The 19,253-nt window shown below is 34.8% G+C and overlaps 1 protein-coding gene across 7 annotated transcripts in view; it reads left to right on the top strand.

Moving 5' to 3' along the window:
• The window catches only part of LOC111044877 (protein roadkill), a 193,730-nt gene that overhangs the window by 85,655 nt on the left and 88,822 nt on the right, over positions 1 to 19,253 (top strand). For 2 of the 7 annotated variants that reach the window (XM_039434737.1, XM_039434738.1), the window contains exon 1: positions 9,338 to 9,752. The exons of 3 other annotated variants lie outside the window; for them this stretch is intronic. In XM_039434737.1, coding sequence (XP_039290671.1) covers positions 9,739 to 9,752 — 14 coding nt within the window. In that variant the 5' untranslated portion in view covers positions 9,338 to 9,738. Of the gene's footprint in view, positions 1 to 9,336; positions 9,753 to 19,253 lie in introns of those variants that run through there. 2 more of the 7 variants (XM_039434739.1, XM_039434740.1) reach the window with 2 other exon arrangements.

Raw genomic sequence — 19,253 nt, 5'->3', positions numbered from 1 at the left:
TATTAACATAAAAACATATTATATTTTGTTAGACTAATCCCCGGTTTCCAGGACACAATTTAAATCTAATGGATCATTGAATCTATAGGCTCAATGTTCCATTGGATTAAGTGAGTGTCCTACAAACCGTGGATTAGTCTAACCAAATATAATATGTTGTTTTGTTAAAAAGTACATGTACAAAAGTACATGCAGGCTGTAACTTTGAAAGTAAACTGGTAAACCGGGGGACCTATAGTAGTATGTTCAACAAAACAAAATATTATATTTTGTTAGACTAATCCCCGGTTTCTAGGACACTCACTTAATCCAATGGACCATTGAACCTATAGATTCAATGATCCATTAGATTTAATTAGAGTCCTAGAAACCGGGACCTATAGTAGTAAGCTCTATAAACGGATTCTTCACCACTCATATCAACTGAATCTGGAATCTATCGATTCCAGAGGTAGTATGAATTATAATAGTATAAAAAATAGAAACTACAAGTTATTATATCCTCTTAGGTAGACTATTATATTCTCTTTGATAATAATGTAGTTTCATTTCATTTATTTATCGTCACATTACATCAATTTTTGAGTAACACTCATTTGACTGGTGACATGTCAATACTAGAACAAAATTATATTTAAAAGACTCAGTTCTAACTTCTTGAAAGTAAAATAAATAAATACACTCTATGATGTATCTCATCAAATTAACATGCAAATGAAAGTCACAAAAAGTTAAGTTACACTCTACAGCCCCTTTCCACAAATTAAAATTCGGCAGCAGAGTATAGGGCTTTCTTTACTAGCATTTTTCTGACTGTTAGTTTGAATTTGTTTAATGAATCTAGATTTCTGATGGCTGCAGGTAATTTATTAAAATAACGTATTCCAGAGTAGAATGGAGTTTTTTCTAGAGTTGTGTGCCTATGTACTGGAAAAGCAATGAGACTACTATTACGTGTATTATACCCGTGATTATCTGTGCATAATTGAAATTTATCTAAATTCTGTTTAACAAAAACCAACAATAGTGTAAGTGGAGTGTAGAGAAAGAATAGAGATCGACCTGTAAACACCAGATTTCAAACTTTTCCCACACCCAACCTCCTCACCTCGACTTATGTACATTTTTGTGCCTGACCTAAGCTAGGTAACCAGGATCCTAGATGCAGCTAATAGGAGTTAATGTAAAACCCGGCCGTTATCGGGTGAAAAGCAGGAGAATAATAATTATTTATTGTAGGTGGAGAAAGGGTATAATAAGAGAAAAGGTTGCATAGAGTAGAGAGAGCAATAGAGTTGCGCAACCGTAGTGCAACTTTCACCGAGAGCAGGGAGCACTCTATTCGGACGGCACAGGCAATAATTGTTATTGAACTAATAAATATGAATGTAACGTGCAACGGGAGATAATGCACTCAAACATTGTTCTTGTGTGTGTACTTATCCGTGTTGTAGGCGAATTTCAATTTATCACAATATCTCTCCGCTATTCAGGCTATCATCTAGTCTTTCATTTTTCCCACTTACTCTTCCTTCTAATCCTCCTCCTTAATCCTAGCCATCTTTCTTTTTTCTTCTTATTCTTCTCCTCCTCTTTCTCTTCCTCCTCCTCCTCCTCCTCCTCCTCCTCCTCCTCCTCCTCTTCCTTTTCCTCCTGCTCCTTATCTTCCTCTTCCTCCTACTACTCCTTCTCCTCCCCTTACCACCCCTCTCCTCCACTAACCTAACCTAACCTAACCTATCCTAACCTAACCTAACCTAACCTAACCTAACCTAACCCATCCCAACCTAACCTAACCTAACCTAACCTAACCCAACCCAACCCAACCCAACCCAACCTAACCTAACCTAACCTAACCTAACCTAACCTAACCTACTTATCCGTGTTGTAGGCGAATTTCAATTTATCACAATATCTCTCCGCTATTCTGGCTATCAACTAGTCTTTCTTTTTTTTCTTCTTATTCTTCTTGTCCTTCATCTTCATCTTCTCCTCCTCTTTCTCTTCCTCCTCCTCCTCTTCCTTTTCCTCCTGCTCCTTATCTTCCTCTTCCTCCTACTACTCCTTCTCCTCCCCTCACCACCCCTCTCATCCCCTAACCTAACCTAACCTAACCTAACCTAACCTAACCTAACCTAACTTAACCCATCCCAACCCAACCCAACCCAACCTAACCTAACCTAACCTAACCTACTCCTTACTCCTCTTCCTTTCCCTTCTCCTTATCTTTTTTTTTCTATTTTTAGTCTCCAATTCATCTATTTTATTTTGTATTCAACTGTTATACATATTATTTGAGTTTTAGCTGTAAATATCATTGTTATCATCAACTTTTTTCACAGGCATAGTTTTGATTCTCTATTCAAAATTCATTTTTATAAAAATTATTTTGTATTAGTTATCAATTTGAGGTTTAGATTTTCTGTTCATTTTTCTAATTTATTATAATCTTGATTTAGTATCATGATCATAGTATTAATTTGTATGTGATGTAAAAGGTTTTGTGGCAGAGAGGACCTGGAGTCCTAACTCCGCCCCTAATAAAGGCAATTAATCAATCAATTATTAATCACCGCCTTAACTTTCAAGTTTTTCTCATTTTCAGGATCCTATCTTTATTTTTCGCAGCGTCGTCCTGTCTCTCATATATAATGTATTCATGAATTTTCATTAATTCAATAACATTTATAAATCATATTTATTGAATTGGCTCAGAAGCAGGTGTAAACAAGAATTGAATTGATTCATATTCATATCATTTCTTCAATTTTTCTTCTTCTTCTTCTACTTTCTCATCTCTCTTACTTTTCTCCTTATTTCATTCTCTACTCTCTCTTTTTCATAACTTGATCTTTATTATCTACTTATAATTATCTTAATTTATATTATCCAATTTAATTCTATTTTACCTTCCAACAGTTAACTGTTTTTATTTGTAATACTTATATTCTTGTTCATTTGAATACTGTTTATCTTGTTTACTTGTTTTGTATTGTACTGTTGTTTAGTGCAACGGGTCTATCGAGACCTAGCACGTCATAATAAATATCAATCAATCAATCAATCTCAAGGTGACGGAAAACCTTAGTACTGTATACATCAACTACAAACATCAAAGATAAGGAACAAATGTCAATTATTTGTTTTATCACTGTGTTTGCTTCTTTTATATATAAATTTCGACATCAATTGTATCAATTATTCATCTTCTACGGCGTTTTCTTTATTTTAATCCAATTTATAGTTTTCTAGGTAGACTTGATTTTTATGACAAGAACAACTCACCTGTTCTTGAGAGTGGGATCAAGTCATTCTCCTTGGATATATTTCTTTATTATTTTGTGCGTCTCCAATTTTTTTATTTCTTGCGTTTTTCGTTGGATTTTACTAAAATTCTCTTATTTTTTTTGTTTTCTCTCTAGTTTGTTCCTCGTCACACAAACTTTTTTCTTTCAACATTGTTTTTGGTTCGAAATCGATACCTTTCCACTTGTATTTTACTCTACTAAGATGTCATTCAATTATATTTTTCAATATTTATTCCTTTCCTTTATTATTTTACTTTTCCCGCTGCCACCTACGCCTTTCAACAATCTTTTCTTCTTTCACTTCTCTCTTTTTCTATTGTAGTTATTCATTTGTTTATTTAATTTATCAATACAATTACATATCATATAACAATGACTGGGAGACTGTAACATGCTTAGCCCAAAACTGCTCTTCTCCCAAAATTTATATACAGTTCCAAAAGATATAGGTTACATTACACTTTCATTACCATCATCACATCTTTCTTTATTCAATTACTTGTCATGTCTTTTTGATTCAACAAGAGGCTGATAAATTTTCCCCGGATGTGTGTATCAGAAAGTACTAGAGTACACATTACGGCAGTCGCGAGAGAATTCTTCTAGTTTGCAGCGAGAGTTAACTTTCTTAGCGTGGGGATTAGAATGGATGTTTAGCGTACAGCTTGGTGACAAGCAGCCATATACTACATTACTTATATTTTGTGAACGTGTGTGTGTTGGGTAGAAAGCAGCCACACTTCGAAAGTTGTTCAAATTGTTTCTGATTATCTCTCTTGCTTGCTGAAGGATGTTGTTAGTACAGTAGATAGTTGGATAAATTCCTTTATTTTACACTATAATAATCATTACATGTGGGCGAAGTTGAGGCAATAATAGCCCCCCTACTTAAGCCACCAGTAGGAAGTAGAGAAAACTAGAAAGATGGAACTATTTATAGTACAATAGTTATGAATATGTTTCGTAAATTAACTCCTCTGGTTACAATTCATTTGCAATCACAGAAATTATTATTGATTATTGATCCTAGTATTATTGTCTTGAAAATAACAGTGAAAACTTGACTGTAGAAATCATCATCAATTCGCCAGACTGTCGAAAAAATTTCCGTTTTAAATATTGTTTGCAGGTGAATGCTTCACAATTTGGTTTTTGTTATTTTCTCTGTCCTTCCATAAATTTTTATAGCATAATACAACATGAAATAAGCACATTTTTTTAGAAATCACCTTAATCACTTTGGTGATTTCTAAAAATAGGGAAATTATTTAATTTCATTCCTATTGATTAAAGTAGCAGCAGAAGGTATTCATAATTATTTTTATAGTACTTCTTACACTCATCATTTCTAAAAATAGGGAACTTATTTAATTTCATTCCTATTGATTAAAGTAGCAACAGAAGGTATTCATAATTATTTTTATAGTACTTCTTACACTCATCATATTACACTCAATTTTCATCATTTTTAATTCACAACTAGATCCTATACATGTAGTGTCGCTAACCTGTGTTTTGGTATGCTCCAGATGGAAATAAATTGGAAGTTGTATTTTTGTTCAAATGCTAATTTATTTATTAGTAATAGTCATATTAATAGGGTTTTGATATGTATTCAATATATAAAATTGTATATACTGTAAAGTTTTTAATTAAATTATCAAGGGCTGTAAGATTGTTAGATTTGGAGTCTTGTAGAATACAAGATATGTTTTGAATCTAGGTATACTTGAATGAATTGTAAGATTTATGAGAAAGGCATTAGTAGGTATTGGCAATTCTTCTCAATTAAATTGAATTTTATAAGTAACAAAGAACCCAGTAATTCATTTGTGCGAGTGATCGGAATGAATTGGCGCGATGCCTTTTTAAATTACAAAATACAGAGTACAGTGTTGGCGTCTTGTCTGTTTAGTTGAACTTTCGCCCAGAGTAGAGAAAGAGAAGTGAGTTTGTGCACTTCCTAGTTACAAACGGGAACAGTCAGCCGGCCGGGCAGCTATCTCTTTTCCCTCACTTTCTGGAGTGGCGAAAATCCTGAAACTCCCACTCTCTCCAGAAAGCTCTGCTCTTCTCACTCACTCCCAGCTTTCATCCACATTTCACCGGAAGTGGCATCTTATTTCCGTAGCCGCAACGTCTTAAATCAAATGCTCGTTGCGTTTGATGGCGCACTTTTGGAAATCCCATTTTCTAGATCTAGATTGTGTAACCTTCCAGGCATCTTTCCATGTTCCTTAAAGAAAACTTTCCTTAGTATTTTTTCTGTGTAACATTCCAGGCTCCTTCCATAGTCATGTGTTCCCATAGTATTTTGTTTGTGTAACCTTCCAGGCATCTTTCCATGCTCCTTAAAGAAAACTTCCATAGTATTTTCTTTGTGTAACCTTCCAGGCATCTTTCCATGTTATAGAAGGCTTTCCTTAGATTTTTTACTTGGGAGTAGATACGGAAAACATCTATGAAGATGAAGCTACTTTAGATGTGAATTTTCATTTCCTCAGCCAATTCTCAGGGTTGTATTTCCCGGTAGGCCTAGGTCTACGGGCTCAAGCTCCCAGGGAGCGCACGTCCAGAAAGAGAGAAAAAATCTAGTAGAAATAAAAATTAATATACATAACTTAAGATATCTTTTGAACTCCAACCTATCTAGACACAAGGCTTGATTGGATTAAAATCAAAAACTTGTAGCCTTATAATAGTTACTAAACTTATTTAGTGTCTTTATTATATATTTTATGAATTTGTGATTTATATACTGTAATTGAATTTATATGTTGAATTGTGACAATGCAGAAATTCTTTACATGTTGTAGATAATATTGTGAACGAATGAAATTGCAAATAAATAATTTGAATTTAAATCATTTGAACTGACATTCTGATTTTAAAGTTAGCCTTCAAAATTTTCAAATAACTCTTCCTGGTTCGAAAATAAAATGGCGGATCAGTGATTTGCGATTTCATAACCTAATAATATTTGAACAACATTAAGTTTTTCGTTGTTGGTTATACATCTTGTTTTCACTAATATGTATTACTATATAACTTTAAAGTGAAAAACACTCACATTCTTTGGTGTGGCGACGACCGTTTCGTGCTTGTGTTGTACATTCTCAAACCAAACAGAAACTGAAGTATTTATGGTTATGAGGGTGAGATTTGGCTAGAGTGGGGATGGAGAGGAGTTTTGGCGGTTAATGGAGGAGGATTTAAATGAGTTTGTCAAACAGGGTGTGGGAGGAAAAGTTGATTTGATCATTTAGAATATTGTTTGACTGCTGTTTGGTGACCTTGTATATTTTAAAATGTTCCAGTACATATAATTTTATAAAAAAATCGAGAAAGAAATATTAAAGGGTCAGCCTACTTTTTCCTTCATGGTCATAATTGTATTGTATGGTTATGATTGTAGTGTTTTGTACAATAAAATGTAAAAGTACATTGAACCAATTACAAATAAGTTTTGGAAAACTATTTTTCAAAAAAAATGTGTCCAGAGAGTTGAGAATTGATGTTCACATAATTCCTTGGTCTTTATCTTTTGAACACTCTCATTCTAGTGTTGCGCACACCACTGAATTTCGCATGAAGAGCCACCCGTCCCGTCGTCGTCATGCGAATCGCAGTATGCACAAGTCTTCTCTGATTGTTTGGACTCTCTCACTGTCTGGAGTTCTTATCCCAAATTTGCTCACTCGTTTTTTTTTTGTCACAAATAATGCTCGAAAACCAAACAGCTGTTGAAAATAATCGTCAGATAAATCGTCTCCTCTTTCTCTAGCCTGAGGATCGAAGACAATCTAAATTCAACTGCTTGTCTCATTAGCGAAAGATTAACGACAGACAGACATTCAAGTCAGCTCTCTCGCTTTCTCTCCTCTCCAACACTCTATTTGTTATTCTTTCAATTTTTCTGCCATCATTACTCCACCTCCTTGTCCTCCATCTTACTCCTCCTTTTTTTTTACTACTTTCTTGAACGTCTTCTCCCCTCCTTTCCTCATCCCCTAAGTTCACCAATCATCATCGGCTTATCGCATATTTCATTTCCAACATCTGCCTGTCGCTTGAATAAATTGTAGGAGTACATCTTCCGTCTCAGTTTCACCTCAGCTCTGTGTATCTTTTTTTCTCTCTCATCCTCGGTGAGAACTCCGGAAGAAAGTATGACTCTCATTGACAACGCCCGCCTTTGTCTTGTCTTCACACTACCGTGCTGTCGTGACATGATCGCTTGTGTGTGTGTGTGTGTGTGTGTGAGCCTGCATCTGTGTGCGTGTGTTTCATTTTCTCCGGTGTTCCGATTTCGATCGCCCGCCCGCATTTTCTTTCAGCTCTCCTCCATCTTGAAAACTTTCACAATGCCTTCATGAAATGTTGATAGCCCATTACCATTTGTCTTGGAAATTATTATTCTGGGACGGAAGTTGTACGTCTGTCCAGGATCTGTGCTTAGTACGTTTGAACAACGGTAAATTTGTTCATAACTTGGTGATCCGTGGATTGGTAATTCAAATGCTGGAAGTATCACGACTCAATTTTCAAACTTTTAATGGCACCGTGGAAATAGAGATATTTGCAACAAGTAATTAATTGATAATCGAGAATCTGATTTCTCAATGTATCGTAATTCTGGAAAGTTGATAGCATAGCCCGGTTATCTGAAGCTATCATGTATCGTAATTCTGGAAAGTGGAATTTCTTAAAACTTAGAAATTGACACTATGCTCTATCAAAAAGAATTTAAAAACACATTTTTGGGATTCAACCAAAAAATATGGTCTAAACAAAAGTTCAGATTTTTAAACTGACGTGAGAATATTCAAACTGAAGGATCAGACTGTGGAGATCCTTGAAAATGAGATAAAAACTTATGTATTATGTCCTTTTATTAATTCCCATTCAGATCTCAATTCAAATGTAGTTTATTTTCGTATAGTACAAATCTTGATTAATGAAACCAGAAGTTAGATATTATTATAAAGTATAATTTACTATATAAAGTATTCATTTCTCTGTGATTGAAGATTTCAAGTATTTATTAATTTCTACAGTTATGATGTTTCTGGTTCTTAATATATCAACTTGAACAGAAATGACAATAATTTTGCGGAATACTCCATAGTATAGAATGCTACAGTTTTAATTAAAGGAGAAATGGTTTTGAATCTGTTTCCATGATCTGTGACGCCAGAACAAAGCCTGTTTTACGTCTTATCATATTGTTTCGATTTAATTACCGTCCTATGATTCTGAAGTTATTATGGAATGTATACTTGAAATTGAAAGCATCTTGTCACAGAGGTACTTACAAGAAATATATAATTTAATTTACTTTCCCTTCCCGTAATCGATACAGATTGTCTTTAAAGTGGACTAAAAATAGATTATCAAGGCTGAATATTGTTTAAACAACTCTCATTTAGCACACTTTATAAAAACCAGTACAGTATAGGTAGGTAGTGCTTCCTCGTGATGAGCTTGTAAACCATTACTTCAAACAGTATAAGGAGTATCCTTAGTTTTTCTCTCCCATTCAGTGCTTCTTGTAAAAATTATAATAATAATAATAATAATAATAAATAGAGAAGTATGATTTATTTGGGTCTTTGTCTGTTTGGGCCGTTCATTATCTTGATAACCACCTGGGATGTTTGATTTAATTTAATTAATTAATGTGGAATAAAAGTGCACAAATTGGCATTCAGTTTTGAATCAGGCATGGTATTAGCTTGATCTATTCCAATTCTCATAATAACATTATTTCGTGACCAAACCAATGTTAAGAATAAGTTCAATATCAAACCAGTATTGTTGACATATTTATTTATGCATTTTTCTAACCGCAAATCATTTCCGTAGTATAAACGGCAATGAGAGTTACCGCAATGATATCACCAGTCTAGTTGGTGGCCATTCAGTGGCTAGCGAGGCCGTTGCTTGGCAGGGAAATTTGGTGTTCGCGTTTGGTTGGGTTGGCAGCAGTTGTGCCGGCAACACTGCTCGCGGGTTGAACGAGCGTCGATCGTCAGTTCGGTTGGAGAACTGGCTGACGTTAGTTGTGGCCGTTTCGCTAACTTCTCTGCGCCTTGTGTCCTCGGTGTATGTTGGTTTCGGCTACTTATTCTAATTCTCGGCTGCTGTTCTCCAAAATTCTACCCAGATGCTGGCCTTCTACAAATATCTCTTGTGAAAAATAGTGTGTGCTCGTCACTAATACGCGGTCGATTGTGTGTTCAGTGTTGATCGATTGTAACTTTGCCGTGTGGTTCCCCCTGAATTGCCGGTTTTACACCAGGGAGATACCACGGCGTATCTTCGCAAAATCCTGAAACTATAAATTTTGTGTGTGAGGTTTTTTATAAACGTGTCCACTGTGGATTACCTATACAAGACGTCTCATTCCACCTTGGATACATGCATTAGGATGGCGTTAGCCAGGTAAGGCTCAGCTTCATTATCCTCAACTCATCTCTTAGATCTATACAAGTACACCCAGGAATCTACAAAGAGAGTGGAACCACTGCCTGTTCATACAGAAAAATTGTCAATGTGATAAGGTAGTGCCAACTTCCACCTGCAGATCAACCAACGTGTTTCAACGCTGGCTCGACGTAACCTTGCAGGCTTATTCCAAGGTTTTCCACAATACCTTTGCTGTTTTATTTCAATCAAAGCTTTGTGTTCGTTCTCATGAAATCTGTCGAACGATATGTTTCCAGTTATGAAGGATTGATTATCATATGAAGTTCTACAGGTAGTTGAACGCATGCAGGCAGCTGCTGAATTGATAACTGGCCACTATATCATCATTCCGTCATTCTTAAGAAGAATTCATCAATAAACGAAGATTCTAAACAACAATACTTTCATATTGAAGTACTGTACGTACTTTATGTTTCAATATGATCAGGTTCCGGTTTTCCTTTAATCTTAAAAAATTAAATATAGCATTGCCTATGAAATGTGATGGGGGTTGGAATTTATCTGCAACTAATTTTTCGTAGCTCTTATGAAACTTTTTTTTTTAAAAAATAATCAAAATTATAAGTACACTTATTTCTATTGAGATGTATTTCTGAATATCTTTTAAAGGCCTTTACATCAAAACAATAATTAAAGTGAAATTATTAAAATTTTGTCAGTTCCACATGTTTTTTCAACAATTCAATGTTGTGTCTTGTGATTGATAACAAGTCCAAAACACTTTACATCAGAGCATTGATTTTGAATTGAATAACATGGATAAAATTGAGCCAATTTTTAAACATTATTTACCAAAATACTGTATTAGCATGAACTTCAGTCAGCAGGTAGGTTCAAAACATTCTACTGTTGAATGAAGAAAATTCAGCATATTTTAGAAGAATTTATCATATTTCTTGGACATCAATAATTGATTTTCATATCTATTACTGTATCATACTGTTGGTTGCATCTGTAGATATAGCCTAGATCATATTGGCTTTGAAAATTTATAATCGGGAAAATTTATTTGTAGCGTACATCGTAATGAATGTAGAAGCACAACCGTTGCCAACTTTGTTCTGGCTTGTGAATAAAGCCAGAATACTTGAAAATTATTATCTCCCATCTAGTAGATACAGTACTTTCTAGTTGTACATAGATATAATTATTTTATTGAGCCAGAAGCGCAGTGCAGCGTCTGGCATGTACCAAGGAGGCAATAATATATTCGAATGTTTAAAGTATGTCGAGCAATGTTTTTTGAGAGATTTTCGTTTGAAGTGCGCTTTAGCATGAAACTAGCCGCGTCGGAAATAAGCTGATGGTAAAGCCTTCTGTTGGCCAATTTTGTGTTACTAGGCTATAAAACTTGCTAGATTATTTTTCTAAGGAGAAGGAGGCTGCATTCCGGCTGTGATTTTGGCAACTGGCCCGTTGCTGAACACCGGTCTCTGTGCTGCTTTTTGCTATAATTTTGCTAAGTTATTGCGGATGCAAGCTTCTGATGAAAGATAGCGGCTAATGAGTACTGGAGATAAACTGAAAATAATTTATAATTGAGTGGTACACATACTGTGTAGGTTACAAGTTATAGAACAAAGCATCTAGAATATGTATAACCTATCATAATTTTCTATTTTTTAGAAATATTCTATCTTCATTATGTACTTTGATTACTGTGGTAACTTGATGCTCAATTGATTCGATTTGATGCTCGAATTGTAATCAAACATTCTATTTTTATTCAAAAGAAATTGTTATTTTCAAATTTATTATTGTTATATAAGCCTTCTAACCAGTTCATGTTTAATATTATATAGTTTAAATATCAGCTCATTAATAATAAATTATCAGCTTCTATCAGCTCATTAATTAATAAAACAATATTGAAACTTGAAGTACCCTTTATTATTTAAAATATTACAACATTATTATTATTATTATATTATTTTTCAGCTCATTAATCTATAAGCAATCTCAATTCGAACTTTGTTTATAGAATAATGTATACTAATAAATATAAAACTTTTTGAAAACTATTTCACTAAATATTTCATTGGCGTAATACAACTGTGCGTTGCTAGATGAGAACTTCAAAGGTTCTTCCACTCAAGTTTGAGTAGACAATCAAATAGCCTCTCCAATTTTCATGAGTTTCTTATCATTACTCAATAACAACTTACTCCATCATGAAATCAGTAAATAGAAAGCACGTTTCTAAATGTTATCTGATGTTTCTGTTGGAATTTTGCGGTGTTGAAACATTGATAAAGAGCCCTTTAAATGTTGGCGAAATATTGTGTGGTGCATAACAGAAGAGTCGAAGTGATTTGTGTTATCTTTAGCGGGCTGGTGTGTTTGCATTGGGTGTGGGTGTTTCGAACATTGATTGGTTTGGAGCAGTTCCCCCTTACCCCCTGAGGGGGGCTTTGTTTGAGGGGGGGGGGCGTCTGAGACGTTAACATTGACCTTGTCGCTCCGCTTGCATTGCTAGCTCACTCTTTCTCCTTCGTTTTATCGTTCTCTCTCTCTCAGTTTCGTTCGTCAGTGCCAAACTCCCTTCCTCACTTCCTCCTAATCTTCCATCCTCTTTTCACCTTGGACGTTTTGCTTCTGCATTATTAGCATCTCTTCTACAGCACGAGCCGTTTTGAATCTTCCCATTCTTTTCTCTATTCTAATTTCCTGATCGTTCTCTCTTCGTTCATCATTAAATCTCTGCCACGTTCTTCCGTTGACATTGAATGTGGAATATTGTGTGTAAATTTGTTAATTTATTCACTTGTAGGATGACATGATCTTGAAACTGACAAATCATGGCTTTTGTTGATGCATAAATTTGGATAAATACTTGAATGTGCCATTTTGGGCTCTATGTGAGATAGAAACTGATTGAATTTTCATGCTATCATAATCTATTGCTGACAATGTCCAGATCATTCTGTATAAATAAGATTTGTTTATTCTGTACCCAAACAGACCTCTTGGTCACTCTACTATACTATTATCTAAGACTAAATTGTTGAATAAACAAGTCGTGGTTTCTTCAAAACGTCTGCTGTTCTAAGTAAAATTTGATCGACCCAATAAATAAGGCTATTACTTGGGAGAGTATCTTGAGCATGTCAAAAACAGTGCAATCAACTGTTGTTTGAATACCACTTATTAAATCTTATCATTTTTCCTCAATTTATCAATGTTTGTCCCTGATTAGAGTAAGATTCTAGATTAGTTTCAGTGAGAATCCATTCTGAAATATTCAAAGCTAATTCACTGATCACTGGAGAAAGGTTAGAAATCTCAGTCAGTTAGCTTTCAATTCCTTGTTTTATTCATGAATAGCATGCAAAATTCCAGTTTACTTTTATCCGAATCAGTTTCTCATCCATTGAAAAGTGAAACCATTTAGGAAGTCATCAGGCCAAGTAACAAGTACTTTCGTATCTAACGCCAACGCTCTCCCCCCCTCCCGTACCTATCTCCCCACCTCTCCATTAATTTTTAAACACCTTTCACTGATTTCTTCACAGCGCGCTCTCTGATCCTCAACTATGCTCTTTCTCTCTCTCTCTCCACAGCTGTCTCTTGTAGTTTATGTCCTTACGTAATAGTAAAAGTGAAATGAGACCGCTCTTCCTCACTTCTTCTATTTTTCTTCCTCCTCCTTCACAATCACTTGGCCCGTCTTTTGACGCCGTCTTTCATTTTCCAAAAGGAGAAATCCAATTTCGACTATCTGTTCTCTCTCAATCCTATGGAAATTGTAGGCGCTTGAGTCTCTGTCTTTCTTGCACTTCAGTCTAAATGTTTTCTCTTCCTGCTCGCTTTCTAGGTAGTTTGGAAATTGCCCTCGGTGTCATTCAATGAAAGTTATGTAGTCGAACTCTCATTATCATCATCCATTGATTTGAGACCATTTATGGAGATTATAGCCTTTTGCGTTTTAGGGAATTTTCACTATACCTTGATTTTTTATTTCTTGTTTCAACTCACTAATGAACGTGTATTCATCATTTAATTGTCTGACCAGACCATGGTACCATATTCCATGAGCTTTAGTAGGAGGGAGGGTTCTAGTTTGCTTGTGAAAACTAGAAACTTGTGCAAACTCCTCTAGAGTACTTTGCGATTTTTATTTTAGTACATTTACACTTTGATAATTAACTAAATTAGCCAAAAAATAACTCATTTTTATCACTTCAAATACATAATGATGTGATATAGAGATTATTGATTCTGAAAGTGTTTGATGATATTTAATTTAGTCTAAAAAATATCTGACATTTTATTTGGAATGGATAGAAAATTTATGTTAGTTGACTTCATCTTTCAGGTTTCATTATTATTTTTTATTCAATCAACCAATAATTTATTGATTAACATTTTAGCTCTATAATCAGAATGTCCTTAGATTGTAGAACCTATTTTTTTAATATGTAGTTTTGAAATATATATTTTTCATAGTCTGTTTATGTATAGTTCTGAAATAAGTAGTTATAGAGAAAGACAAAAACACATACTATTTAGTCATCTCTAGAAATGGATTGAATTTCGTTCATAACTTTAACAAGTCAACTGAAGCTGAAGTCATCCCTTCCAATTGTAACGTCCTATTTGTTACAATCCAATTATATTAATGCTCTGCAGCAAATCACCATCAGTCTTACTAGAGTTTCCATCCAGTTTTCGGCGATTATACAGTCGGCACCGAAATATAAATGAAATCCAGCATCAGCTTCCCCTGGCAACTGATGATTTGAAATGTGTTTTTGGGGTGGATCGGAGGCGGCAGATACTCAACCCCTAGCAGGAGTCACCCTTGTTGGGGGTGACCAGCAGAAGGGCCTTCTAACCTGCGACCCTTCCGATGGGTTCGACTTGGATGGGTTGCCGTCACCGTCGGGGTTCTTAGGGGGTTTCTAGTGAGGGAGGTTCCCCGACCCGAAGAGGCTCGTGGTGCTCTGCTCTTTCCTTTGTGCTCGTTCTTTCCTTTTCTGTTATCCGCTGCCATCTCGTTTATGATACGAATCGTCAGAATCTACATTTCAGCATCTTCTGATGGTGGCTTTTATTGAAATCCCTCCTGAGAGCCCGTTCTATTATCATATCGTATTCACTGTCATCCCATATAGCTTTCCGTAAGTATGGTATATCTTGGTCGGATATTCGTATGTGTTGGATTTTTGTGATAATGTACTCCTCGATCCTTTTTTACTGGTTAAAACTTCCAAACTATCATAGATTTCAAAATATCAAACTTTCTTACTGTGTAAATTAGATGTTCTTCATACTCTTTTGTGTGTAATCTTCTTTCTTGATGAAGCTGAAAACTTTCAACTAAAGTTGTTGATTTTTAAATGAATAATACCTGGCACTTGAGTTTTCGAAATTAAATTAAATTAGAACTGTTTTAAAGGTTTTGATATCACAATGACAACTTCTAGGGGAACAGAAAACAGTATATTGAGAATATCATAAAATTATTACGAATATCTACTCCAAATACATGCCAACTATACATCTCATTTGAAGTGATGGACCTCTTCCAAACAACAGAGGTCAATCATCTCGTATAGGTTTGTTTTTTTCTCTTAAATTGATAGCTCATAGTTTTCTTGATCATTTACTGTGAGAGCACATGAATACTTGCGATAGGGGACTGGTCTCTCTTCCAATTCAAATCATAAAAGTGATAAGATATGTGATGAATCTTTCAAATAGACCTCATGAAAAGAGAGAAAAATTGTGATTACCTTTTAAAATGAAAGAATTTGCTAAAGGAATAGTTAGCGACCGAGCGATAAAGCTTACTTATCAGTAACTGTATATTTTGATAAGAGTACCGTTCTGTACTGAATATTTTCTAGGAAAATTATTCAATAAAATTATAATTATTTTGCAAATAAAGCACAAATTATTTATGAATCGCTCACTGATTTTGAGGTTACACTTGTTTACTATCGATCAGATGTTTTTAAAAACAGTTCGAACGCAGCTGACTGATTCGAAGTATTATCAAATGTCATGCCGGTTTTCATGCAAGGTAAAATATCATCTCTAAAAATTATAAAACTATCAATAAAGGACCAAGAATTTCAAATAAAAAAATAAAATGTATGTGTTATCGTTGAAATTATTTATTATTTAAGAAATTATATTATATGTCAGGTCTTATTGTAACTAAATAGGTCATAGCATGAAATTATATTACTGATAAAATGGCAGAAATTATTTATAACAATCTCAAACCTAATAAAAATTGTACAAGAGTATTAATTCATTAACGACTTAATTCAACTGAACCACATGGTAATTAAATCTCTTTGGCAGGTCTAAGCCAATCACAGTGCATAGAAATAGCACCAAGACGTGATCGTTTGAAAGCAACACATGTTAATCTATTATCAGACAACAACCCTGCCCTATCAGTTACACTAGCACATGTACATTGTATGAGAGGAACTATGTCTATAAGATTAAGCAGTTTTAAGGATTACCTAAATTGAATCATTATTGTAATTAAAGGAATTGTATTCTACTGCTTGCCACTGACGTCATGTCTACGTCACAAGCGTTCTACCAATGGCAAATTTTTATGCAAATTATTACATTGAGATTCTGAGAAGCAAGGTCTAGCCTAAAAGCTTAGAGAAAAGAGCAGCACTTCCCTTTTGAAATCCTCACCGTGCAGATATCTTTTATAGTTACCAAGACCTATTGTGAAAATTTCTTGTTCGATTTTAAATGTTCTATTTGTGAGCCGATATTTTAGGCCAATTTATTTGTTATTTGTAAATTTCTGTTTCCTCAATCGATAAATTTAAAAGTTTAAAGTAAATATCCCTAATTAATTTGGTGAAGGAAATATTAAATTAAAATTCCCCACGTGCTGAAACCGAAGCCCGGATTGCCGCCGATCAAACGATTTTTGATCTAAAGAAGAAAACCACGACCGCCAAGGAAATTCACGTGAGTTATAAGTTTTAAAAGGGGCCCCAATCTACGCTTCGAAAAATATTTCAGTGCAGAAACATAAATTTTTTCTTCGTTAAATTATTGGCCACGCCGACAAGCGCTTTTAGCATTTAAGAGCATAGAATTTATTCATGTAGAATTTCTAAGAATTTGTAGTTGATTAACTATCCTCCGCTGCCTGAACCACGACCCCGAGCATTTTAAAAAATACTTTCCATAATTCATTTTTCACTATTTTTTCAAACTGTTAAATTTTATCAATTGTAAAATTCTGTTGAATCACGCATGGTATCATGCAAGCACAAGAAAATTTTTAATTATTCTATTAATGCTAAATTATTATCAACCTGTAAATCAAATTCTGAATCTGCACTGTATGATTACATATTTTATTGTAATATATTTCAGTTTTGTTAATTCGCTTTCTGAGTTCGATTATTTCTTAAGCCTGTCAATTATTGTGTCTGATACGTTCTATATCATCAAGAACCGATCGAATACGATCATTGGAATAATTGAATTAAGCTGGATACTGGAACAGGTCTAAGTGGATGTAGCGAGTGGGGTCAGATCGAGATATTTATTCTTTGTCCTTACCTGCTCATATATCAGCTTTTATCTGTTACCTACCTCGACTTTGGAGCGAACTCATCAATTGTACAGCAGTGGCAGCCATAGATCATATAAATTCCTACAATAGAGCTTAAAACCCGACAAGACTCTGTTCTCGAAGTATATTCTGAACGATATTTGGTTCAAATACCGTATTTTAATCCTTCAGAACTTATTAGAGACGCAGTCCCGTAAATTATCTACATCGGGATTTTTGCTCGACCTGTATGATTTTGTATGCTCATTCTTCACAGGTAATAATTTTAAGATATCCGTCTTCAGTGTTTAGCGATCGCTACACTACTTATAAAAATTTCATCACTATACAATTTGTCACTAGAAGAATCAAGGGTGAGCGAGCGTTTAGGCCTCCCGCGATTCCGACAATTGTATTGAATCTTGTAGTGAATCAATCAGTCTGGTGTACATTCAGCGTCCACGCACGCAATTACAAAATTTATAGCCGCTACACCATTGACTCAGTACAAGATTCACTCTACATGTGTGAAGCCTTCAAAAAACGTACCACATGATTTTGCCGGCCCAACGTGAGGCATTTAAATACAGCATTACATCATCCTACATGTATTGTCCTATCCTTGGAGGTGAGAGTGACTCCCCCAGGAAGAGCACCACATGATTTTGGCGCCCAACAGTGATAGGCATTGAAGAGGTGGATAATCGACTACGAGGATTATTAAGTTGCTCAGTATACTATAGCGCTGACAACGGGAAAATTTTTTGAAAAAATTCATGGTTGTGAATTTCTTCAAATTTAATATTAACTGTTCACTGTTATATAAAATAACAAGAAGTACCATACCCAATTTTTGAACAGAAAAGAAATTTATCGATTGATGAATTTTCAGAGAAAGAATCGAACTCAGAATTTTATTATTGTGTTATTCGAAAATTGGTCATACTATAAGTCATAGGTATAAGAAATATCATAAGAAAGGTCATATTATTTGAAGAATATTAGGTCTATATTGAAACAGTTTATAAAAATTTACAGAAAAGAGGATTGAAGTTATTTATATTTTTAAAATTTTTTAAAACATAAAGAGGGAAGTAAAATTAAATCACGGATATATTGTGGAATTCAAGCAGAGCATCACTGCTTTTATATAAAATTTTGCAAAGAATACTAGCCCTATATATATAATCGCGGCAAGAAATTATAAAAGCAAAATACTTATAACAATAGTAATAATAAATTATAAGAGGCGTACCTGTATTACCGCATAAGTGTTCACTGTGTATCCTGTATGTTCGTGTCATTTTTATGTTAACGATATTGCTAACTTGACTCATTTTATCACTGAACACATTGTTAAACCACTTTTTCTGTATTTCACTCACTACGAAGCTATAGCAATTTCTATTGGATTTCTTATTAATTATTTTGTATATCACGTCAACACTTTCACGTTTTTCATTCACCGCACACGTCCGTCGCATTATTTTCTCACAAAACATGGCAGGAAACGACCAGGTCAATCCAAGTCTGTCGGACGCCGAAGACATCTCACCCGATTGTTCGCCGCCATCCGCATCTGCCACCGCATCCGCCGATTTCCATCCCAATGTACTGGATGATTTATCTTCGACGCAGGTGGAGGAGAGCTGCATTCTGGTGGAAGATCCATCGGCCGCCCAAGAGCCGGAGGACGAAACATCGGGAGAGCATACGGACGACGACGCCCCCGAGACAGGAACTCCCATTTCTCGTACCGTTGCTCGGATGAAGAACCAGCGGATGACCGTTAGATGTACACCCGATCCCGCCATGGATATGGACACCCTCCTGAAAGCAATAACCAAGATGAATGAGAAAACAAATGAAGCAATAAACAACTTAAAAGAAGACAACAAACAAACAAGGAA

The sequence above is a fragment of the Nilaparvata lugens genome, chromosome 8, assembly GCF_014356525.2.
Source record: "Nilaparvata lugens isolate BPH chromosome 8, ASM1435652v1, whole genome shotgun sequence".
Lineage (NCBI taxonomy): Eukaryota > Metazoa > Arthropoda > Insecta > Hemiptera > Delphacidae > Nilaparvata > Nilaparvata lugens.
This window is presented reverse-complemented; position numbering and strand designations above follow the sequence as displayed.